At 31.0% G+C, this 25,661-nt stretch overlaps 2 protein-coding genes across 3 annotated transcripts in view; one reads left to right on the top strand and one right to left on the bottom strand.

The window, feature by feature from the left end:
* The window catches only part of nord (neuron derived neurotrophic factor nord), a 25,399-nt gene extending 7,370 nt beyond the window's left edge, over window positions 1-18,029 (top strand). The window contains exons 2-7 of one of the 2 annotated variants that reach the window (XM_076531393.1): window positions 3,845-3,975; window positions 4,956-5,265; window positions 7,136-7,376; window positions 8,928-9,161; window positions 11,559-11,714; window positions 15,081-18,029. In XM_076531393.1, coding sequence (XP_076387508.1) covers window positions 3,845-3,975; window positions 4,956-5,265; window positions 7,136-7,376; window positions 8,928-9,161; window positions 11,559-11,714; window positions 15,081-15,449 — 1,441 coding nt within the window. In that variant the 3' untranslated portion in view covers window positions 15,450-18,029. The remainder of the gene's footprint in view (window positions 1-3,844; window positions 3,976-4,955; window positions 5,266-7,135; window positions 7,377-8,927; window positions 9,162-11,558; window positions 11,715-15,080) is intronic. The other variant, XM_076531394.1, reaches the window with a different exon arrangement.
* Window positions 17,526-25,661, bottom strand: SmydA-5 (SET and MYND domain containing, arthropod-specific, member 5). Its single transcript, XM_003702319.3, has 5 exons — window positions 25,204-25,661; window positions 23,232-23,666; window positions 21,459-21,836; window positions 20,163-20,498; window positions 17,526-18,420 (listed from the first exon to the last, which is right to left on the bottom strand). Exons 2-5 carry the CDS (start codon window positions 23,654-23,656, stop codon window positions 18,105-18,107), a joined length of 1,455 nt encoding a protein of 484 aa, XP_003702367.2. The 5' UTR covers window positions 23,657-23,666; window positions 25,204-25,661; the 3' UTR covers window positions 17,526-18,104.

The following is a 25,661-nucleotide window of genomic DNA, read 5'->3' as shown; positions in this document are numbered from 1 at the left end:
ATTTGAGTCTAGTTAACTAATTAACGAAAACAAAAACAACCAACTTCGTCATAAATATCATATAAAATAATATCAATCGATTGACTTGCTAATATAGTTCGAAATATACGGTATATAAAGAAATAAATCCCAATGTTCATATAATTGATAAATCATAAATCAAAAATTCAAAATAAACAAAATCTCAGAGCTCAAAGAATTAATTTTACTTTATGATAAATTGGGCTCAATCAACCCTGAAATTCAATAAATCAAGGAATAAACAATTAATTAGTCTCAAATAATTAATTCTATTATTCAATAATACGAACAACAAAGAACAAATCAGTCTCAAACGATAAATCCAGAAAATTTATAAATCAAATAAATGAGAAATCAGACTTAAACAATAAATCCTAAAAATCATTACATCAAAGAATGAACATTCAATCAGGCTCAAGCAATAAATCTAACAAGAAACAAAAAATCGAGATAGGACCCATTATTAAATGCAATACATTCAAAGATTTCATTTTCTCTCTTTCGTTAGCAATAACTTGAGAAACCAATCCAAATTCTAATCTAACCACAATAAACTGGTTAACACTTTAACTGTCACATCATTCACATATGAGTGACACTTAAATTTCCCTACAACTCCATCAGCTATATTATTAGGAGTTTGTCAACCTAATTTCAAATACTCGTATTAACTACTCGGAACTGTAAGTAATAAATATAACAAAATATCTCGATAATATTCTACGAGACTTCTTAAACAAAAAATCTCAAATCAAATTTTCAACCGCAACAATGCAGTATCCGTTACGTTCTGAACGGTTAAATTTCTTTTTCACGTACGTATAATTTTCGAATAGTCACAAAAGCAAAATGGACAAGCGAAAGGATTACATGCATATAATAAACACAGTATGACATTAACACCTTAGCTGCCATATATGGATGACGCTTAAACCATCACCTACATCGTTTAATTACCTATCTGAAGATACTTGAACCACTAGAAACTGCTAATACTATAGTAAATATCCTGAAAATTTTTTGTAACATTTGTCAAAAGTAAAAATACTTGACAATATTTCCAACATCTTAATATGGCAACGTGTTGAGATGTCTAAATTTGACTCTACAATTTCAAAAAAATTCTTCTATGAACCCATCACCTACATTATTTAATTATCTATCAGAAAATACTTGAACCACTAGAAACCGCGAATAATGTAATAAATATTATGAAAATTGTTTGTGGCATTTGATAAAAGTACTTAACAAAATTTCGAACTTCTTAATATGGCAGTCAATGTGTTGAGATGTCTGCATTTGACTTTACAATTTCAAAAAAATTCTTCTATGAACCCATTACCTATATTATTTAATTACCTATCTGAAAATACTTGAACCACTAGAAACCGCAAATAATGTAATAAATATTATGAAAATTGTTTGTGGCATTTGATAAGAGTACTTAACAAAATTTCCAACTTCTTAATATGGCAGTCAATGTGTTAAGATGTGTACATTTGACTCTACAATTTCAAAAAAATTCTTCTATGAATCCATCACCTACATTATTTAATTATCTGAAAACACTTGAACCACTAGAAACTACGAATAATATAGAAAATACTGTGAAAATTTTTGGTAACGTTTGTTGAAAGTAAAAATACTTAACAGAATTTCCAACTTCTTAATATGGTAACGCGTTAAGATGTCTACGTTTGCCTTTACAATTTCAAAAAAATTCTTCAGTTCTCAAGTGGTTTGCAAGATCAGTATACGCCGCACGTAATATGTTAACAAGCATCGATCACCGATCAAAATCGACGTCGCCGCGTATCCAGTGCGTGCTCGAAGGCGTCGCGACGCGTCGCAGGAACGAGCTATTGGCGCGGATTTCCACGAAAGTCACGAGACGTCCTCGCGACGAGGACCCCGAATGACAGAATCAATTCGAGTCTGTAGTGGGACAAACCGACCGCCAAAATTAGACGACGGGGGTCGTGGCTGTGCGACCCCAGACGCCGCGACGCCGGCATTGTGTGTAGACGCTAATTTTACAATAGCCGTTTCAGTGCCAGGCAGTCGGCGAAGAGCACGTGCGGCGTCCCGACGCTCTCTCGGACGATTCTAACCGGGATGAGCCGCGACGATGTTCCGAAAGGGATGCTTCCGCAGGGTGAACGAAGGGGCCGGGGGGGCCGGAGGGGCCACCGTAATGTTCAAACGAAAGAAAGACAGAGAAAGAATGATACAACGACGACTATGCCCAGCCGTAAGCTCAACCGGTACGGGATCTTTAAAAGGGGACTTTTGTACGGACACGATCAAACATTATGACTAAATATAAACGACATGTTGCATTTGTAGTCTTGATACGTGTCTCTATGACTGAGTGTGTGTGCGAGTACACTGTGGGGCAAAAGTATTTTATTCAGTGTACATGTGATTAGAGACGTAGAAAGGATGGTTAACAGAACACATTATTTGATGAAAGATAAATTATGTAAAATATGTATAAATTAATAAATAGTAATTCTTTATCTTGACAGCACAGGTTTCGACGAAAGTGTTGTAATAAATTAACACTGAATGAACATATGATTTAAAATTGAGGATAAGTAAAGTAACAATGAAACTTAATGTCTGCAATTTATTTCAATGAGAAGCAACACAGTTTTCCTGAAAAAGCTTTTCAATACATTTCTTAATTTCAAAAAGAAAACATGTGAATCATCTATTTGGTAGTCATAGATAATTTGTATTAAAAACGTTGTTTAAAATAAACTAAATTTAATCTTATGTGTTAGGTTATGTTTAGTAACTGACTTTTAAGTCCATACAAAATTTGAAATTGAATAAAAGTTTACTAATTTATCTGTGCGAGAAATAAAAAGTTTTTCTACGTATTATAATAAATTATATACTGTTGTTAATTGCTTAAAGTAGTATGACTCTTTAATAATTCAAAATGGCGTGTGCCGTGCTAATGGCATCTAATTCTACTGTCAATGTATGAACAGTAGTACTAGACATACATATGTGATACGACACATTATTGGAGAGATTTTAACGTAGACATACGTTTATGTATGTAGACATATACGTATACGTTTCATATACATTTTTATGTACTTTATATTCATTACAAAATTATTCAGTCTATTTTGTATTTTAGTTATTTGAGTATATTGAGTTGGCCAAATAGTTGTGTTGTTTTTCACACAAAAATTTAGCACAAGTACTTAAAATCTTGTTATACAATTTTACTGTGGTCTCAGCATGTAAGGAAGATTCATCAAAATCTTCTTTTAATCATCATTGACCTATAATTGTGCTTTTGTGAAACATGGATCATTCATGAAAATATTTTCAACGAAAAATTTTGCAAACTGAAACTTAGTTCAAATTCACTGCTTTTTCAAGTTTAAACAATGTCCTTAGTGAAAATACTATAATATAGTACCAGTCAGTCCTTGCATCTTTCATTTGAACCATTTATAACTGATGAAAGACTCCATTGGCACACTTGGCACTGTTTTCTCATAGAAAATCTCCAAGATACTAAATTGTGAGATAATGAGATAATTAAATTCACTTCAAGGCCATGTAGGAACTAAAGAAAAAGAATGCGTTGACACATGAATTGAATAAAGTATACTGATTATGATATAACCTTTGGCCAACACAATGTATTTTAGAGATTGAAAAATGAAATTCTAATTATAGAAAATTAAAAGTATGTATCTGACATTTTCTTCTCACACTACATTCTTTTTCGTACTTCATTAAATTTAATATGTATCTAACATTAATATCGTACTGGATGCAGATGAAATTATTGCAGGTTCTATTATCTCAGTCCGAGAGAAGGTCCACCTCTTACGTTACTCGTTAGCCCCTGTAGCGGGCCGATATCGTGGACGGTCAGTTACGTCGAACCACCGGAAAACAGCGAAGAAACGGAAGGAACAAATTGTATGAAATCAATCACACAAATATAAATTATACGGGGATCATTCACAAAATAAAGAGACAGATTAAAAAAACTTTAAATCTATTCAAATTTTTAATCCCGATCAAAATTGTATTGTGATATTTATAATTTCGAAAATGTACTAAAAACTATCATGAAAATTTTATATTAAACTTCCTGATTTTAAGAAGAATTATTTATATAGATTTGATAGGTGCTTTAAGATTAAATTATAGTAATCAAAATTTAGAGAACTGTCTAATAAATATTATAATGTACAGTATCTAATAGATTATTTGTGTCTTTAATTATTGAATGATCTTTGTTAGAATTATTAGCACTTAACATTTTTCAACCATCCTTAATATCTAATTATACATTTTTTGATAATTGTTTTTAAAATTACTGTAGCTTCAATTGCAAAAAGTGTTCCTTAAATGTTGCGTTATTTCCAAACATCCATTAAATAAAGATTATTTTTTGAATTAACAAGTCAGAATAAATAACTTAAGTTAGAAAAATACATAATGGGAAAAAATATTATATGGCTTAATAACATATAATACTTTATATAATTTTATTTTGAAATTTGTATTTTCATTATTTATTTCATATACTATTTTGCTTTTGTGCATAAACAAAATTCATAAAAAGCAATGCGAAAAATAGTAATAGTTTACTGATGAGCTAATCAATTTTGCCTACGAAAACAGTTAAAAAATTTTAATAAATAAAAATGATGTGAATCCTTTTACTTTAAGCAACCTGATATAATGCAACTAAAAAACAATAAAAAAACTTATAAATATAAAACGTTTATTATAAATATGAAACATATAATGATTAAAATGAAAATTCATTTGATATGATATAAATAAATGAAGGATAATTATATTTAGAAAGTCATATAATATTTTGATCACGTTTCGTCTTCGTTTAAATAAATTACACTAACAATTTAGAATTGTGATTGATACAACAGCGCAATCGCGATGGCCGGTGAAAAGTTTGAAGCCAGGTTCGCCTCTTTTTACGTACAAGGGTGCGGAGGATCAGAATTTCACGATATCAAAGACACGAGCTGGTCTTTATTGGTTCGAGATTAAGTCTATAGATCCGCCGGATGCAAATTTACAAAAATTGACGCCTAGCACGGTGCTTTTGTATGCAACGTCTAGTGAGTTACGGCACATCCCGGAATTGTACGCGAACGAAAGGGAAAATCGTCATCATTCGTTGAGATTTCAACAAAGGAGGAGCAAACGACGACTTACGATATCTTGGAATAAAAGGTACTAGTAATATTTTCATTTTCAAAATAAAATAATATAATAACAAATATAATTATAGTTTTTGTTTATTGATGTATTTATTTACCTTTGTTTATACACACTTTTAATGTTTATATATTTCTAAATTAAAAGGTACTAGTAATATTTTCATTTTTAAAATAAACTTGTACAATAACAAATATAATTATAGTTGTTGTTAAATAATCAAAATCGGAGAAAATCAAAAACTAATAACACACTTTTAAATGCAAACTAATTATTTAATATTGAACATAAGCAATACACATTTTAACTTTAAGATTAATTAATAATTCAGGAATTATTTTATCGTATACCAATTACATCGCGAACGTTTACATTATATGAATAACAAGAAGGAAGTGCATTTTTCAATTATTTTTGTTTCTAACGTCGTATATTTCTAGCACTGTAAGATGACGCCACATGCTAAATTTATTAATAATTTAACAATTGTTTTTCCATATATTTGCTTACCTTTCTTTATACACTTTTTTAATGTACGTATATTTCTAGATTCTTAGATCCCGAAAATCCCTATATCACTATATTGTGTTATTTCTATATTTCTATAGGCCTTAATTTCTGAACTTCAAAATTTGTATATTTCTATATACCAAAGTATCGATATTCCGATATTCCGATATTTCAAGGTACCGATATCTCTAGATACCGATATTCCAAAGTACCGATATCCCTAGCCCCAGATATCTCAAGGTACCAATACCCCTAGATCCAAACATCTCTAGACCCGAATATCCCTAGATCTCGATATTCCAAGGTACCCATATCCCTAGACACAAATATCTCAAGGTACTAATATCCATAGCTCCAAACATCCCTGGAGCCAAATATCCCTAGATCTCGATATTCCAAGGTACCGATATCCCTAGATACCGATATTCCAAAGTACCGATATCCCTAGCCCCAGATATCTCAAGGTATCAGTATCCTTAGATCCAAACCTCCCTAGGCCCGAATATCCCTGGAACACGATGTCCCTAAATCCCAAATATCCTTAGATCCCAAATATCTCTGGATCCCAAATATTCCTGAATCCCAAATATCCCTGGATCCCAAATGTCCCTGGATCTCAAATGTTCTTGGATCCCAAATGTCCCCACATTCCAAATATCTCTGGATCTCAACTATCCCTGGATCCCAAATGTCCCTGGATCTCAAATATTCTTGGATCCCGAATGTCCCCGCATCCTAAATATCTCTGGATCTCAAATATCCCCGGATCCCAAATATCCTTGGATCCCAAATATCCCTGGATCCCAAATGTCCCTGGATCTCAAATATCCCTAGATCCCAAATATCCCTGGGTCCCAAATATCCTTGGATCCCAAATGTCCCTAGATCCCAAAGAGTCATAGGCCCCAAATATCCCTAGGTCCAGTATTCCTAGAACCAAATATCTTTAGATCCTACTATCATCTCTAGATCTCGATATCTCGAAACCCAAACAGTACTGAATCCTAATGTTCCTAGATCCTGATATTACTAGATTCTAGATCATATATTTCCATATTTCTGAAATTCGAAGTTTTTAGGTCTTAACATACATGCATCCCTAAGTTTCCATACTCATTCATGGCTGTCTCACTATATCCTTATAGTCCTCTGTTCCTATAGCTCTATAACCCTATGTCCCTGTCTTTACATATGTATATCCATATTTTCAAATCTCAATTCCCAATTTAAATAATCTAAATGTCCATATTCCTACGTTTTTAAAAAATAATAATGTCGAATAATCTTATAGTTAAGTTATTAAATATCTTGGCTCGTGATGTTATTGAAAGAATGAGATGCAATATAATAAGTGAAAATTGATTTGTTTTTACAGCAACATAGATCCCCACCTGTCCCATTACTGTTTGGCCGTCACGTCAGGATCGCAAGCTCATCCCTTAACACTTTGCGCAGCACAGAATGTTTTACGTGTTCATCCTCATCCAACTAAAGGAAGCTCTTCAAAGGAACAACAGCATCGTGGCATTCCGGAAGGACTTCATTGCGTGCGTCAAACAAAATTGACGCTTCACAGGATGAAGTACGATACTACGTACAATTTCACGTTATACGTGGTTAGTAATCGCAACTTGAAACGAGTTTATGCCAAACGATTTTGTGTTTACGAGTAGTCTGCATGTTCCTTTTTTAATATACAGAGAGTATTTTTTTCTTTTATTTGGATATAATTCTGAGTCTCTTTGTTTAATATGCTTTGAATATTTTTGGATCGTTTTCTTTTGTCGACTGGATCATTTTTCTTGGGTTTCGTATCTTTTGGTTTTGCGTTTTTATGTTACTGTATTTCTAACATATGTTTCTACATTTCTTCATTTCTATAATATTTTTCTAGTTTTCTAGTTTTCTAGTTTTCTGGTTTTCTGGTTTTCTGGTTTTCTGGTTTTCTAGTTTTCTAGTTTTCTAGTTTTCTAGTTTTCTAGTCTTCTAGTCTTCTAGTCTTCTAGTCTTCTAGTTTTCCAGTTTTCCAGTTTTCCAGTTTTCCAGTTTTCCAGTTTTCGAGTCTTCGAGTTTTCTAGTTTTCTAGTTTTCTGGTTTTCTAGCTTTCTAGTTTTCTAGTTTTCTAGTTTTCTAGTTTTCTAGTTTTTTAGTTTTCTTGTTTTCTTGTTTTCTTGTTTTCTTGTTTTCTTGTTTTCTAGTTTTCTAGCTTTCTAGTTTTCCAGTTTACTAGTCTTCTAGTTTTCCAGTTTTCCAGTTTTCGAGTCTTCGAGTCTTCGAGTTTTCTAGTTTTCTAGTTTTCTAGTTTTCTGGTTTTCTAGCTTTCTAGCTTTCTAGTTTTCCAGTTTTCTAGTTTTCTTGTTTTCTAGTTTTCTAGCTCTCTAGTTTTTTAGCTTTCTAGCTTTCTTTTTTTCTCGTTTTTTATTTTTCTATTTTTCTATTTTTCCATTTTTCCATATTTCCATATTTCCATATTTCCATATTTCCATATTTCTATATCTCCATATCTTCGTATTTCTATATTTCTATATTTCTATATTTCTATATTTCTATATTTCTATATTTCTATATTTCTATATTTTTATTCTTCCATATTCCCATATTTCCATATTTCTATATTTCTATTTTTCCATATTTCCATATTTCTATATCTCCATATCTGCATATTTCTATATTTCTATATGTCTTCATTACAACATGTTTACATTTCTACATGTCTAAATTCAACATGCCTAAATTTTACATGTCTTCATTAGAACATGTCTACACGTCTACATGTCTACATTTCTACATATCTCAATTCCACATGTCTTCATTACAACATGTTTACATGCCTACAATTCTACATTTCTACATTGCGACATTTCTACATTGCTACATTGCTACATTTCTGCATTGCTACATTGCTACATTTCTATATTTTTGTACTCTATTACATCCATATTTTTTTTGTACTTTGATTAATGTGATTATAATTAACCTTCTGCATCCTAAATAAAAAGAATGTTCAGAATTATTCTCTAAACCATTTCTGTCTACATAACAAATAATTTAGAAATGTCATGAAATTAGAATAAAAAGAAAACATTTCTAATTAAAAACAGTATAATCTCCACATATTAAAAACTGCAATAAATCTTACAATTATAATTGCTTCGACCATACATCAGGTGAACACACGAAATAATGTTTCGAATCGGATAGCAACCGACGCCTTAAGATTTCGAAAAACACCGGAGCTAATGCTACGCACTGGACGATACACCACTGCCAATTTACGTAAAACTGATGGATTCGTTAACTTCCGGTATCGTCCGCCAGGAAACATTTCGAGCACCTTTCATATTCTTCCTTGTGGCGGTGGTATCGTCAAAGCGAAATTGAGTGGACCAGGAATTTTGAGGGTAAGAAAATATCGATTACACGATTAAGACTAAACACAATAAAAATAATACATCCTAATAATAAAATGCTTTTTCAAATTAAATTTGAAAACTTGTAATATTTCATTGAACCTTCAACTAAGTTTGCCATGTTGAGCAACATTTTTAATTTTGCCAATGAATATTCTCTCGAACTCTTATCACTAGTAATAATTAAATATGAATTAAATTAAATTTGAAAACCTGTCATATTTTATTAAGCACTTTAATTAAGTTTGCAATGTTGAGCAACATTTTTAATTTTGCCAATGAATATTCTCTCGAACTCTTGTCACTAGTAATAATTAAATATGAATTAAATTAAATTGGAAAACCTGTCATATTTTATTAAGCACTTTAACTAAATTTGCAATGTTGAGCAACATTTTTAATTTTGCCAATGAATATTCTCTCGAACTCTTGTCACTAGTAATAATTAAATATGAATTAAATTAAATTTGAAAACCTGTCATATTTCATTAAGCACTTTAACTAAATTTGCAATGTTGAGCAACTTTTTTAACTTTATCAATAAATATGTTTTTGAACTCTTATCAGTAGTAATAATTACTTGTACATTGTCAGTAAATCGAAATAATACAATAGTAATAATCATAAAATAATGATAAACAAATTCCCTTTGTGCCGTAATCAGTAATATATGATTAATATATCAGAATAATAATCAAAAAGTAACGATAAATGAACTTTCTTTATATTATTTTGTTTAAAGAGAAATTATGCATACTATTGCAAGTTTATTGCATTATTTAAATATAGGACAAATTATAACTAGGAATAAGAAGATAAGTAATATTCTAGTTAGTTTTAAGAACAAGTTATTAAACGCAGACTATGGTCAGACACCATGCGTGTTATAATGCAAATTTTATAGGTTATGTTGTAACAGTTAATATCTGCGTTAAATTGATTTTAGTTTCAAAACAAAAATTAATATTTTTTAACTTTCAAATGTAATAAAAATAATTACCTTTCAATTAGAATAATATTTTATTTATTAATTTTTCATGAAAATTTGGAAAAATGTCTATGACTGCATTTTTATTAACTACACATATACATCAATATTTTGAAATTTCCATATTTCTGATTACCAAATTTCCAAATTTCCAAATTCTCAAATTGTCAAATTGTCAAATTCCTAAATTTCCAAATTCCCAAATTCTCCAAATTTCCAAGTCCCATCTTCCTATATTCTCAAGCACCCAAATCCCAAATTTCTAAAATTCTCAAATTCCAAATTTCCAAGTTGTAAAGTTCCTAAACTCTCCAAATTCCCAAATTCCTAATTTCCCAAAGTTCTACATTTCCAAATCCTCTGAATTCCCCAAAATCTTCAAATTCCCAAATTCTCAAGATCCAAGTTCCAAATTCCCAGACTCTCCAATCCCCAAATCCCCCAAATTCCCAAAGTTCTAAATTTTCAAATTCCCCAAAGTCCCAAATTTCCAAATACTCAAATTCCTAAATTCCCAAAGTTCTAAATTTCCAAATTCCCCAAACTCCCAAATTTCCAAATCCCCATATTCCTAAATTCCTATATTCCCAAAGTTCTAAATTTCCAAATTCTCAAATGTTCAAATTCCAAAGTCCTAAATGCCTAAATCCTCCAATCCCCAAATCCCCCAAATTGCCAAATTTCTAACTTCTTAAATTCCCAAATTTCTACTTTCTCAAAGTTCTAAATTTCCAAATTCCCCAAAGTCCCAAATCCCCAAATTCCCCAAATTCCCCAAATTTTCCAAATTTCAAACTTCCTAAATTCCCAAATTTCTACATTCTCAAAGTTCTAAATTTCCAAATTCCCTAAATTCCTCAAATTCCCCAAATTCGCAAATTCTCAAGTTTCAAGGTCCCAAGTGCCTAAATCCTCTAATCCCCAAATCCCCCAATTTGCCAAATTTTCAACTTCTTAAATTCCCAAATTTCTACTTTTCCAAATTTCCAAATTCCCCAAATTCCCAAATTCTCAAATTCCAAAGTCCCAAATGCCTAGATCCTCCAATCCCCAAATCCCCCAAATTGCCAAATTTCCAAATTCTTAAATTCCCAAATTTCTACTTTCTCAAAGTTCTAAATTTCCAAATTCCCCAAAGTCCCAAATCCCCAAATTCCCCAAATTCCCCAAATTTTCCAAATTTCAAACTTCCTAAATTCCCAAATTTCTACATTCTCAAGGTTCTAAATTTCCAAATTCCCTAAATTCCTCAAATTCCCCAAATAATATACATATGATGTACATGGACTACAAATATCTACAAACATATAATATACATAAACGTATAATACATATGAAATATAAAAATGTATAAATACCTAATATATAAATATGAATATTATAGTGATTAACATTTATAGGAAAAGGAGGTAGTAGGATATGCATCATTAAGGGTACCACCTTTAACTTCAGGGAAGACATACACATTACGGATATCCGCTACACCACAGGAATTAGTACGAGTATCCGCCATAAAGATACTAGCCACCCAAGAATCGTCCACCATATACCCTCAGGTAAATCCATGAATGAAGTAATTTCTCTCGAATAACGTTCATTTTCTTGATTGAACACAAAGTTGCAAAACCCATCTTTCCAGATAATTAACATAATCTTTATTTTTAACTCACCGTGTAATACCGCTAACGTGATGCAGGTATTTACATATTGTAACGCAATTTGTAAATTATTACTCCGATGATAACAGACATAAAGGATTTTTCTTTTAATTAAATGTAAACTCGGACATGCGTTTTATTAGATTGTGGCAAATCGAATGGCTGATTATGTAACATGGGAGATCCGATATTATTATGGGACATAAAAGTCCCGTAAAATGGCGCGCATGGTATATCATTTTTGATGTTTAACGAACGATGAAGATAATTCGGATTTTGTTTATACTTTGAATTAGTTGCAAATTTTGTTATTATCTGGGTTCTTGCGGTTTATTTTCTTGCATATCGGGTGAACTGTTTCTGAACTCGCAACATGTATTACAAAATCGCAGTTGGGAAATATCTGTTTAAAAGTTGCTTGGGAAAAATAAGAAGGTATTAATAGCATTTGGTTTTCGCTTATCGCTTATTACCTAGTTTCTAGTGTTATCTTGTATTTGGTGTCGTAAAGTGTTGGATACTAACAATAAGTGGATAATTTCTGACAATTTTCCAGTCTATAAGATATCAAAGTTAAGAATTTCGATGCTACAAAGGTCTAAACCTATAAAATGCAAACTTCTAAACTGAGAAAATTGCAAAATTCTAAAATTCCAAATTTCTAAATTTCCAAATTTCCAAAATTCCAAATTTCTAAATTTCCAAATTTCCAAAATTCCAAATTTCCAAATTTCCAAAATTCCAAAATTCCAAATTTCCAAAATTCCAAAATTCCAAAATTCCAAAATTCCAAATTTCCACAATTTCAAAATTCCAAAATTCCAAAATTCCAAATTACCAAAATTCCAACCTACCAAAATTCCAAACTACCGAAATTCCAAAATTCCAAAATTCCAAATTTCCAAAATACCAAACTTCAAAAATTCCAAATTTCTAAATTACCAAATTTCCAAAATTCCAAATTTCCAAAATACCAAACTTCAAAAATTCCAAATTTCTAAATTACCAAATTTCCAAAATTCCAAATTTCCAAAATTCCAAACTTCCAAAATTCCAAAATTCCAAAATTCCAAATTTCCAAATTTCCAAAATTCCAAACTTCCAAACTTCCAAACTTCCAAAATTCCAAATTTCCAAATTTCTAAAATTTCAAAATTCCAAAATTCCAAAATTCCAAAATTCCAAAATTCCAAAATTCCAAATTACCAAAATTCCAAATTACCAAAATCCCAAATTACCAAAATCCCAAATTACCAATATTCCAATTTACCAAAATTCCAAATTTTCAAATTTCCACAATTCCAAACTTCCAAAATTCCAAAATTCCAAAATTCCAAAATTCCAAATTTCTAAATTTCCAAATTTCCGAAATTCCAAACTTCCAAAATTCCAAATTTCTAAATTACCAAATTTCCAAATTACCAAAATTCCGGAATTCCAAAATTTCACAACCCCAAATTCCAAAATTCAAATCTTCCAAACTCTCTATAGTTTGCAATTATTATCTTAACATTGTTACCACAATGGTACATAGCTTATCGTAGAATGTTATTTAAAATCTAATTTCATGACATAAAGGGGTAGTAAAGTGACGCTTACGTCGCATCAATTTGAAGCTCCAAACTTGATAAAAATAACTGTAAAAGCTCTCCATCTCCTAGACTAACCATAAACCTTGTAGCACCGCGAGATTCCTAGGTTAATACACTTAGCTACACTATGCCCGTCAAAGTGGAAATGGACATGTGTAGCAAGACACGTTATGGTTGCTATTATTCAGGCGTTATATGACCGCTTTTATTGTGGCAGATTCCGAACTCTTATTGTAGAAGTTTCCAGTGTATAGTTTGCAAGGTATAAGAAACATTTGGTGGTTTACTATTTTGTTCATCAAAAAGAAATATTTATTATGTATTGATATTAAGTTATTTCTTATTTTACATCTGATAAATTATATTAGGTGACTGATATAATTATTGTAGTATTTTTATTTTCAAGTATGTGTGCCTGTTGATAATTTTGTTATAAATTATTACATTCTTTGTGATATTTGAGTTATTATAATAATTGTTGTATATTTTAGGGTTAAACAAACTTTTATTGTAAAAATTATTTAATTTCTTTTTGCAAATATGAGTAATCATGATCACTACAAAAATTATTGACTTCATTTTTATATTATATAATGTACATGTATAATAAATTATTGTACTCAGAATAATTTTTGTAATGCATAATTATTATGACAATTTAAATGTTTATTATGAAAATGTAATAATACTTAATAGCACTTAATCTTTCCTCAAGTTTGATAAATTATTATAATTATTAATTGTTAGAATAATTTTTAGAGTAATTATAATGATTCAAATATTTCGAAAATTTAATAGTTGTTTGTACTGAATGCAAATACAATTGAGACATATTATAATAAAATAATTTAAATAGTGTAAAGCTATTTAACAATATTTGAACTGAACTCAGAACTAAGTCACACATATTATTATTTCTTAAAATAATTATCATATATGTATTAAAAAAATGTTTAACAATATTCTAACTTAACCTCAACCTAACCCAAAACAATCTGTTACTCTCACAATAATTATCATGATAATTTAAATTCTACAAAAATTCTAATAATTTATACGAGATAACCTGATGAGGATCAAAATAAACAGTGAAAACGTTACAAAATACCATGAATCTAAAGGAGTACACTTTTGGTTAATGAAAAAACGCTTGCTAGTACACTTGCTGTTATTAAAAGTATATGTTTATGATTTATAAATGTACTTACAAGTACACTCACGATTAATAAGAATGCACTTACAAGTGCACTTATTCTTGGTCAAAATGCATTTACAAGTACACTTATGATTAATCAAAATGCGCTTAGAAGTACACTTACCATTAATCAAAACGCACTTACAACTATACTTATGATTAATCAAAATGCCCTTACAAGTACACTTATGATTAATCAAAATGCCCTTACAAGTACACTTACCATTAATCAAAATGCACTTACAAGTATACTTATGATTAATCAAAATGCCCTTACAAGTACACTTACCATTAATCAAAATGCACTTATAAGTATACTTATGATTAATCAAAATGCCCTTACAAGTACACTTACCATTAATCAAAATGCATTTACAATTACACTTATGATGAATGAAGATGCTCTTACAAGTATACATATAATTAATAAAAGAACGCTCACAAATACAGTTATGTTTACCAAAATATTTTGTTTAGATACCATCCAGAAGTGCACCCCACGAGTACAGATCCCTAAGAACGTGCCACGAGGTGACAGTAGGAGTAGAATCAGCGGGTGCAGCAAAATATTGCATCCTGGTACGAGAATTAAAAAGTGCCTCGTCATTATCCAGCATAACAACGATACCAGACCAATGTGGCCTTCATCGTCGACGACGTTCCGAATATACTTTCGAAGTCTGCGAAGAGAAACAAAGCCCGCCGAAAGATCGAGCGCTTCCGTTCACCCTGAAGAGACTGCAACCAGGGAAGACTTATCTCTTACAAATCACGGCTCAATTAAAGGGTCAATCTTTATCCTATCCGTTGTTAGTTGTACGTACTCGACGTTCCTGTCTACCTTGATACTAACGATGCTCATCGAACAAAATAGGAATAACCAATGACAATCTTTTACCGAGTTGGGCATTATTTAAATAATCTTCGTACACGAAATTAAAACGAAGATATTCGAGAATTTTCTATTTTCGAAAATATGACTGCTTGAGAATTACGGTGGACTCTCGTTATATCGCCGCGAACTACGAGACTGTTCTCACACTGGGTTTTGAATAGTTGGAATTTTTCGAAAATTTTCAAATATTATTTGATTCCCTGTTCTTGAATGTCTTGTTTTTATTCGAAAGAAGGTTGTGCGAGTAGTACCCAATCTCGAACTCAAGGGCGAATACGGACCTTTTGCAATGGTGCGAAATTTCATTCTGTTTCAAATCTTTCGCTAACGTTTGGACTAAATTATCGATTTTTTATTAAATAAAATTAGGTGGACACCTTAGGTTTTGTAAAACTTTAAAAATATGAATTTTGTTAGTATCCTAATTTTGTTTAGCTTTACTATTTTGAATATCAGTCTTTTAGTAAAATAAATTATTTATAGCAACTTGAAGTGAAAATGTGAATGCATAAATTGCAAAATAGACAAATTTTCTGTGTTTGCCCTTGAATCCATTTTTCTTCTCTTGTAATTCTGTTTTCTTGTTTTCCAACGTTTAGTGTTGCTCTTTTATATGGATTTTAGTGCACAGACATTACATTTATTTAAAGGTTAATCCGATGATATAGTCTATCTTTAAAATTCAAAATTCTTCTTATTATAAAATATTCTTTTTCGAGGCTAAATCTAGTCCAGATTTACAACCAATTGTAACTCCATAATGTTTACATAGAATTTGCATTTGTTTTTCTCTAGTTTAAGTTACATTTCTACAACGTTTTCTGTAAAAACATAAATCAGTAATATTGTCAATATAGGTACTAATTACACTTGCATTGTAAATACTATATTATGCAATATATTAGGTTGTTGTTTATTAAATAGCATTTTTTGGACACGAGAGTCAAACTGCATTTTATGACAGTTTATTAATAAATTACATTTGTAACGAATCAATTTAAAGTTCATATTCTGACAAAGAAAGTTTCATAAATCTGTTCATGTTTTTAATATAAAATGGCTGACTGTCAATTGTGGCAAATAATAATTGATTTGAAGACACAAATAATGTGATATGAATTCATGACATAAAAGTATCACAAAACGACGTTTATGGCATATCAATTTGAAGCTTGAAATCTAACGAAAAAGTCTATGTAAACTCTTTGTTCATAATTTTAATACAAAATGGTGGACTGTAGGGTTACAGCAAATAATGACCAATTTCAAAACATAAATAATGTGACATGATTTCATGACATAAAAATATCACTAAATATCATCTATGACACATTAATTTAAAGCTTAAAATCTAACGGAAAAGTCTATGTAAACTCTTTATTCATAATTCAGTATAAAATGGCGGACTGTCGGTTATAGGAAATGATGAGCAATTTCAAGACATAAATAATGTGATATGATGTCATGACATAAAAGTATCACTAAATATTACTTATGACACATCAATTTAAAGCTTAAAGTTTAATAAAAGAATGTACATAAACGTTTCAATAATATTTTCAATACAAAATGGCTTTTTCGTTGAAATAAACAATGTATCAACAAGTATCAATGTATGAATGTATCAAGTATAAATATATTAACAAATATATTTCCAATAATTTATATTTTAGTATAATGAAGATATTATTAAACTAATTGTACAATAATTTTTATCAAACTTCAAGCTTTAAACTGATATGCCATGAGTGTTATTTAACGATACTGTGTCACGAAATCGTGTCATTCTGTGTTCCGAAATGCGTTATTTGACACGCAACAACCTCATAATTTCAATAATTTTATACAAAAAACTATGCATCACGGTGCTAATAGTCACGACTATACGTACTGGACAACCGAATACAAATAACTATATCAATTTTTTTATTTTTTTACACCTTGTAGATTTAATACCGATACCACTGCCACAAAGATCAAAGATGTCCGCTGCTGTATAATTGCTAATCGATAATAACCTAGCGTAGTCAATGCAACTTTAATCATTTATTTAAAATACCAGTCAATATTCAAAAGTATAAGTTCTGGGTTGACTGAAAAGTTATGTCATTTTTCATTTACTTCATTCATCATTTTTACTCATAATTCATTTATTTCTTCTTTTTACAAGTAACCTTGAAACTTACATTTTAGGGTGTCCAAAAACAGTGTTAAGTATAATCAAATTTCTCATTAAAATTAAAAATACTGAAACTAATTTTGACAACATTTTACAAGTACAACTTAAAATTACTGCTAATAATTTTAATAATAAATAAACTTAAAAATATTGCTAATAATTTTAATAACGAATAAACTTAAAAATATTGGTATGAATGAACCAAGTTTTATAACAGTATAAATGTTCAATAATAAAAGACCTTAACAATAATTCACCTTGTCAAACAATTAATATAAGTTTTACATACAATAGTAAGATTGTAGAATATAAGATTTAATGTATAACGTTTAAAATGTAACAAATAAAAATATCTTACAAAGTGACAAAACTTTCTGGTCAACCCAATATAACAAAAATTAATCACATAATCACGGTCATAAAACGTTTACATGTATTTTAATTCGGTATTTATTAACGTCCTAAGCTTATGACCAGGCGAATTCTCCGGCTCGTATTGCAGCAGGGACAACGCTTTTTCTAAAAGATCCTTCTTGTCTTCTCCCGGACAAGCGGATAATTCTCTTAAAGCAACAGCCGTGTACAATGCAACCCTCGCCCCGTGAGGATCCAACAATTTGGTTGTTTCCATAACACGTTTGCACAGCTCGGCTTTTCTTGGGTCACTTGCGGGCAGTAGTTGAATCAACGAATGACTAACGGTGATGCACTGTTGGTGACTGGGATGCAACAATGTTGTGAGTCTGAAAAAGAAATATGTGAAATCAGTTTATCTTTTGTAAGAGATTTATTAAACTATTATCGTGTAACTGTAATTGTTTAATAAACGAGAATAATCAAAAGCTGTAATTTCTTGGTCGTAATGTTTCTGTTTGAGGTGTAATGTATATATGTGTGTGTCGGTGATTATGATAATGGAGATCTTGAGATTATGACAATGGAGATGTTCTTCGTTTCGAGATATTTATGCGTTTGGAATATTTAGCTTTATTTAAATTACGTATTTTTATTTGGAAATTTAGGAATTGAGGAACAATGAAACTTGGGAATTTGGAAATTTGGGAATATGAGAAATTTAGGATTTTTTGTATTTGGGAATTTGGGGATTTAGGGATTTGGAAATTTGAGAAGTTAGGAGTTTGGAAATTTTTAGAATTTGAGCTTTTTTGGAGAATTTAGGAACTTTGAAACTTGAAGATTTGGAATTTGAGAATTTTGGGAATTTGGGGTTTAGGAGCTTGGGAATGCAGGAAGATGGGAACTTGGAAATTTATGGAATTTTGAGAATTTGGGGCATTTGGGAAATTTGGGGAATTTGGGAAATTTGAAGAACTTAGGAACTTTGGAACTTGGAAATTTGGAATTTGAGAATTTTGGGAATTTGCGGTTTGAGAGCTTGGGAATGTAGGAAGATGGGAACTTGGAAATTCGGGGAATTTGAGGAATTTGAGGAATTTTGAGAATTTGGAGAATTTGGAAAATTTGGAGAATTTGGAGAATTTGGGAAATTTGAAGAACTTAGGAACTTTGGAACTTGGAAATTTGGAAATTTGGAATTTGAGAATTTTGAAAATTTGAGGTTTGAGAGCTTGGGAATGTAGGAAGATGGGAACTTGGAAATTTATGGAATTTGGAGAATTTGGGGCATTTGGGAAATTTGGGGAATTTGGGAAATTTGAAAAACTTAGGAACTTTGGAACTTGGAAATTTGGAAATTTGGAATTTGAGAATTTTGAAAATTTGAGGTTTGAGAGCTTGGGAATGTAGGAAGATGGGAACTTGGAAATTTGTGGAATTTGGAGAATTTGGAGCATTTGGGAAATTTGGGGAATTTGGGGAATTTGGGAAATTTGAAGAACTTAGGAACTTTGGAACTTGGAAATTTGGAATTTGAGAATTTTGGGAATTTGGAGTTTAGGAGCTTGGGAATGTAGGAAGATGGGAACTTAGAAATTTGGGGAATTTGAGGAATTTGAGGAATTTTGAGAATTTGGAGAATTTGGGAAATGTAGAAACTTTGGAACTTGGAAATTTGGAATTTGAGAATTTTGGGAATTGGGGTTTTGGAGCTTGGGAATGTAGGAAGATGGAAATTTGGGAAACTTGGAGAATTTGGAAAGTTTGGAGAATTTGGGGAATTTAGGAAATTTGGAACTTGGAAATTTGGGAATTTGAGGAATTTGAAAATTTTCAACTTTGGGAAGTTAAGAATTTAGAGCTTTTTGAATTTGGGGATTTAAGAATTTAAAAATTTAGAAACTTGAAAAGCTGGAAGTTTTGAAATTTGACACTTTGAGTCTTCGAGAATTTGGAGAATTTAATTCCTAAAGTGATACAAGTGAAAAATTCAACGCATTTAAAAGATTAACCTTCGTAATCACCGGCACGTACGCAAACTATGTATTTGTAAACTAATTATTTTTTGTATAAATAAAACGATTACCGATGAACTTCTGTGAAATATAACAACGAAAATTATTTTTACCTGGAATAGAGATCGATCAAAGCGTTCTTGCTCGGTTGATACATAACTTGGTCGACATCTTCCTCCAATTTTCCAGTGAACTGCATCACTTCCGACGCTGTGAGAACACCGGGACACGAATCACAGGCCCAGTCTGTTTCGAAGTCCAGTGGGTCTTTTGGTAAAATAAAACCGTTATCGTGTGGACATTTCAAAGTACCGAGATGTGATCCTAACTCTGTTGGGTCGGCGCACCGTTTACAACGACAAGAAAAGTATTTCGTCTCCAGTAGATGAGCTCTTCGGGCTCTCGTTGCCCACAGGGCATGGGTGTACATTGTACTCAAATGTTCCCCTCTGTAGATAAAAGTAACATAAATTAGAAAATTATTCGAGTACTGGACGATAAAAATATATTATCGTGTGAAATTAACTTAATGGTACTCCTGTAAAATTGTGATATGAGATAAAAAATTTGATTTTACATTTTAAATTTATTTTTTTTTCTGTAGAATTATTTTGTGTAACTACCTTCTTAGTATGACAAAATAAATTATAGAATATATGAATCAGTGTTTTATTACTTAAAATTGTAATAAAAAATAAGAAATAGAATAATTAATAAAGAGTAATTAATTTTTATATTTTTAGCAAAAAATAATTAATTTTTATAATCACTTACAATTGCAAAATAAGAAGATTTATTATTGTGATTACTTAAAGTTGCAATAAAAAATAATTAATTATTATAATCACTTAAAATTGCAGTGAAATAATTTCTGCAATCACTTATAATTGCAATAAGGAGCAATTAATTATTGTGATTACTTACAATTGCAAAATAGGAAGATTTATTATTATGATTATTTAAAGTTGCAATAAAAAATAATTAATTATTATAATCACTTAAAATTACAGTAAAATAATTTCTGCAATCACTTATAATTGCAATAAGGAGCAATTAATTATTGTGATTACTTACAATTGCAAAATATGAAGATTTATTATTATGATTACTTAAAGTTGGAATAAAGAATAATTAATTATTATAATCGCTCAAAATTGCAGTAAAGAACAATTAATTACTGTAATCACTTATAATTGCAAAAAAATACAATTAATTCTTGCAATCAATTGCAATAAAAAACAATTAGTGTAAGAACAATTACAGTAAAGAAAAATTATTATCAAAACAATTACAATAAAGAACAATTGTTATAAGAACAATTACAACAAATAAAAATGTCACAAACAACATTCTAACAATAATTTTAATACTAAAAAATCAAATTCATCGCTTTTCAAAAGTATACGTACTTTTTAATAGAACAAAGTGCTTTGACCGTAATTTTTGGTCTTCCTTTGTCATCGATTGAAAAGCTGTGTCTCGTGTTAGCAACACAAGAATGTTCCAAAAGACAAGCCGTATTATAAATGGCAACACATCCTCTAGGAGGTGCGGTTTCCAACGCGTTAACATCTATCAAGCCACAAATTTTGGCAACAATTTCTTTACCAGCACCGATTGCTGGTAAAAAACGTTGAATATGTTCACACATATTCATGGCTTCTTCGTACGCCTGTGTTCCAGGACCACGAGAATCATCATGGCTTTGCAATTTTTCTAAAGCCATCCATTGTTTAGATTTTTTGCGCCATAGTAGTAACATACGGATCACCAGTAGAACATCTGATCTACGAGGAAAATGTAATTTTATGAAGAGATCTTGTCACTCGTTCGAGAATTTTAATGTTTGGTTTTTCCGAAAGCTAAGAAATTGTATGAATTCTGTGATTCGGTAACTTGTTGACTTTGAAATTTGGATATTTAAGAGTGGAGAAATTTGTAAGGTGGACGTGTGTTATATAGATTCGATTAGGGAAAGGTAATTACAAAAAAAGCAACTTTCAAAATTCCAGATTAATAAATTGCTAAGTTCATAAATTGTCAAATGGCCAAGTTCTCAAAACCTTAATACTTGAATACCTAAATTTCTAAATTCTTTAATATCCAAATTTTTGAATTTCCAAATTTCCAATGTCCCAACTTCTAAAAATTCCAAAGTTTCTCAATTCATACATTTCCAAATACCAAAATTCCTTAATTCCAAAATTTCCAAAATTTCCAAAATTCCCCGAATTCCCCAAATTCCCCACATTCATCAAACGCCCAGCTTCCCAAATTCCCAAGTTCCAAAGTTCTTCATTCCTAAATTTCTAAATTTACATCTTCTCAAAGTCCTAAGATCCAAAGATCCAAAATTCCCAAATACCAAAATTCCCAATTCCCAAAATTTCCAAATCCCCAAATTCTCCAAATTTCCTAAATTCCCAACTTCCTACATTTCCAAACTTTCAAATTCCCAATTTCCAAAATCCCTAAATTCCCAAACTCCCAAATTCCCAAAATTTCCAAAATTTCCAAAATTCTCAAGATTCCTAAATTCCCAAACTCCCAAATTTCCAAAATTCCCAAATTCCTAAATTCCAAAATTTCCAACTTCCCATCTTCCTAAATTCCCAAATTCCCAAAATTCCCAAAATTCCCAAACTCTCAAACTCCCAAATTCCCAATATTCCCGAATTCCCAAATTCCTAAATTCCCAAATCCCCAAATTCCCAAATTTCCAACTTCCCATCTTCCTAAATTCCCAAATTCCCAAATTCCCAAATTCCTAAATTCCCAAACTCCCAAATTCCCAAAATTCCCAAAATTCCCAAACTCTCAAATTCCCAAATTCCCAATATTCCCGAATTCCCAAATTCCTAAATTCCCAAATCCCCAAATTCCAAAATTTCCAACTTCCCATCTTCCTAAATTCCCAAACTTCCAAATTCCCGATATCCCAAAAATTCCCAACATTTCCAAAATTCCCGAAATTTCCGAAATTCCCGAAATTCCCGAAATTTCCAAAATTCCCAAAGTTCCCAAAATGCTCAAATTCCAAATTTCCAAGTTCCAAAGTTCCCAAATCATCTCAACACAACCACCGCCAAACTATCACTAAAAACAAGTTAAAATCAACATTTTATATCACCGCACCCACTACCCATTACAAACCCAGCACACATTAATTGTACATTACAAACCTAGGAAATATCGCGGTTTTGATAAGATACGAGCACTCCAACCCATGTGTAGTATTATCTGTCAGACCAGGACAGTCCATCTTGCATGCTGCCCAGCCACAGCTATTACACCTGGTGCTGCTACTTTTGCATTGTTTTCCGCATCCCACACAAAGTCTTTGATCGTCCCCGTGCAGAGCAGGGCCCCAAACCACTGGGGCCTCCGACAAGACCACATCGCCTGGATCCAGGTCCCTCGATGCCAATAAATGTCTACCCAGTTCAGAGTCCTCGTGAATCTCCCATGCCTGACACACGGATCGGTGTCGCTTCCAATCTTGTCGCTGGTGATCCTTGTTGCAATAAAATTGCTGCTTGCAACCGCTGCATTTCAGTGTTGCGTGACCGTTGCAGATCGGACATACTCCTTCCGTCTGCGATTCCATGGTCCCTTCACTGTTGAATATTTAAAGAAATATTCCTATTGATATTTTCACGTTTTTTGTACCTGTATTCTTTTCACACCTTCATTTTGCTATACAGCTTATCTTTGAAGTTCAACCTACCCTTAACGAGGGTAATCAAAAAGTAAAGGGATTTAATTGATTGCAGACAACTTGGACAGGATTGGAAAAAATATTTTAAAATAGCTTAATCCTTTATGAATTAAACAGAAAAGAATTTAGCTAAATTGATTGAGTAGTTTCTGAAAAAAAAATTCGTAAGTGAAGCCAATTTTCGCAAAAATGGTAAAAAATTGTGAACTTTGAAGGCTTGTTATTCCTTAATAAATTCTAAACCGGCAAAATGATGACTTAAACCCCCCCTAATTTCACATGGACTACAACATATTTTGATTAGGGCAAAATGGCAAATGGTGACGTCCAGAAGTGATCGATTTAGCGTGGAATGACCCAAGGTGTGTTTCACGTTTTTACCATTAGAAGAAATGCCCCTTTTCTCAAATGTCCCTTTACCTTTTGCCTTCGTCTCGTATTTTGGAAGCGGCTTTGAATATGGAAAAATGTTTCAAAAGTTGTGGGATATGAAGTGTAAGATGGTGGCAATAATTTAACTTTAGATGATTGTTTGAGGATCAAATAAATATGAACATGAAATAGACATTATATTTAGTTTCTTAAATAAAGTTCCTCATTTTTATTACGTATTCCAACTCTCGTCAAAGTATTTTTAAAATACTATCTATGTTTACTATTTTGTGCAGATCATTCCCAAGATACGATGCTTCAAAGCTGTGATGTTCAACTAATGATGTTCAAGTGATGATGTTCAAAATGATTCAACTTCAATATGATACTTCCCTGTCATAGATATTTTTATATTTTATATACTGTATATTTGACCTTGCTATTTATACGTATTTTTATTAAACTCTGTGCTTCATTATAAATTTTTCTTTTAATCGGTGAGCATGTTAGTATTTATTGCTAAGAGTATGCCCATATTGATAAAAGTTTTGATTTTACCTGAAGAAGTTACAAATTTTACGAACATTCGCTCTGTATGACTGACATTCTGTTAACAATTTTGTTTACAATATCCTAGTTCACGAAATATACATTTATAAATGTGTATATGTATATTAAAATCATCTTTAAGTTTTTTGTTTTAGACAAAACATTAATTGTAATAACATCAAATGTGACATGTTGTGGAACTATTATATTTTAATAAGTTTTAATAATGATACAAATAATTGCCTAGTAATAATTGCAATGTGTTATCTTGGAACACTGCAGAATATGGTTAAAAAGTTTTGAACTAAAGCAATAATAACCCAATTTTTTATGTCATAAATCACCCAAACTTGACAATTTCGAATGAGAATATATTCTAAACACCATTTTGCTGATGTTTAAAGTGCAATTTGTGTTTATGAACAAAGTACACCACTATCAAGCGTGATACAAAAGACACACCGATGATTCAGGATGTAGATAAATCATTAATCATATCATTTTATGAGACATACCTGATAAGAGACCGATGTAATATTCACAAGTCAAGAGAAGAGCAACACAGTTTCGTTTATGAAATATCAATTTTCATTATTTTTAATATAGAAATAAAAAATTGTAATTGAAATGTGGAATAACGAGAAAACTAGATGGTTACTGAGTTTGCTCGGAAACCGTCAAGCTATCTATACACCGGCGGTTTAATTATAGGAATGGAACACAGTTGCGTGAACGGTACTATTTTTGACGAATTAAGGTACAGTAGACTCTCGTTATATTGCCATGAACGGGAAGGAAATGTAGACGGGGAAAAAAATACTGTTTCTCGAATGTGTTCAAATATTTTTCGAATTGGCGATTAGGAAATTTGGAAACTTGTCGAATTTTATATTTTGGGTAACTTGAGAATATGGAATTGCAAAATTTTTAAATTTGAGAATTTGGAAATTTGAGGATATGAAGATTTGTAAGT

The sequence above is a fragment of the Megachile rotundata genome, chromosome 4, assembly GCF_050947335.1.
Source record: "Megachile rotundata isolate GNS110a chromosome 4, iyMegRotu1, whole genome shotgun sequence".
NCBI classification, from domain to species: Eukaryota; Metazoa; Arthropoda; class Insecta; order Hymenoptera; family Megachilidae; genus Megachile; species Megachile rotundata.
Note: the sequence above shows the minus strand (reverse complement) of the source record. Positions and strands in the feature narration are given on the sequence as shown.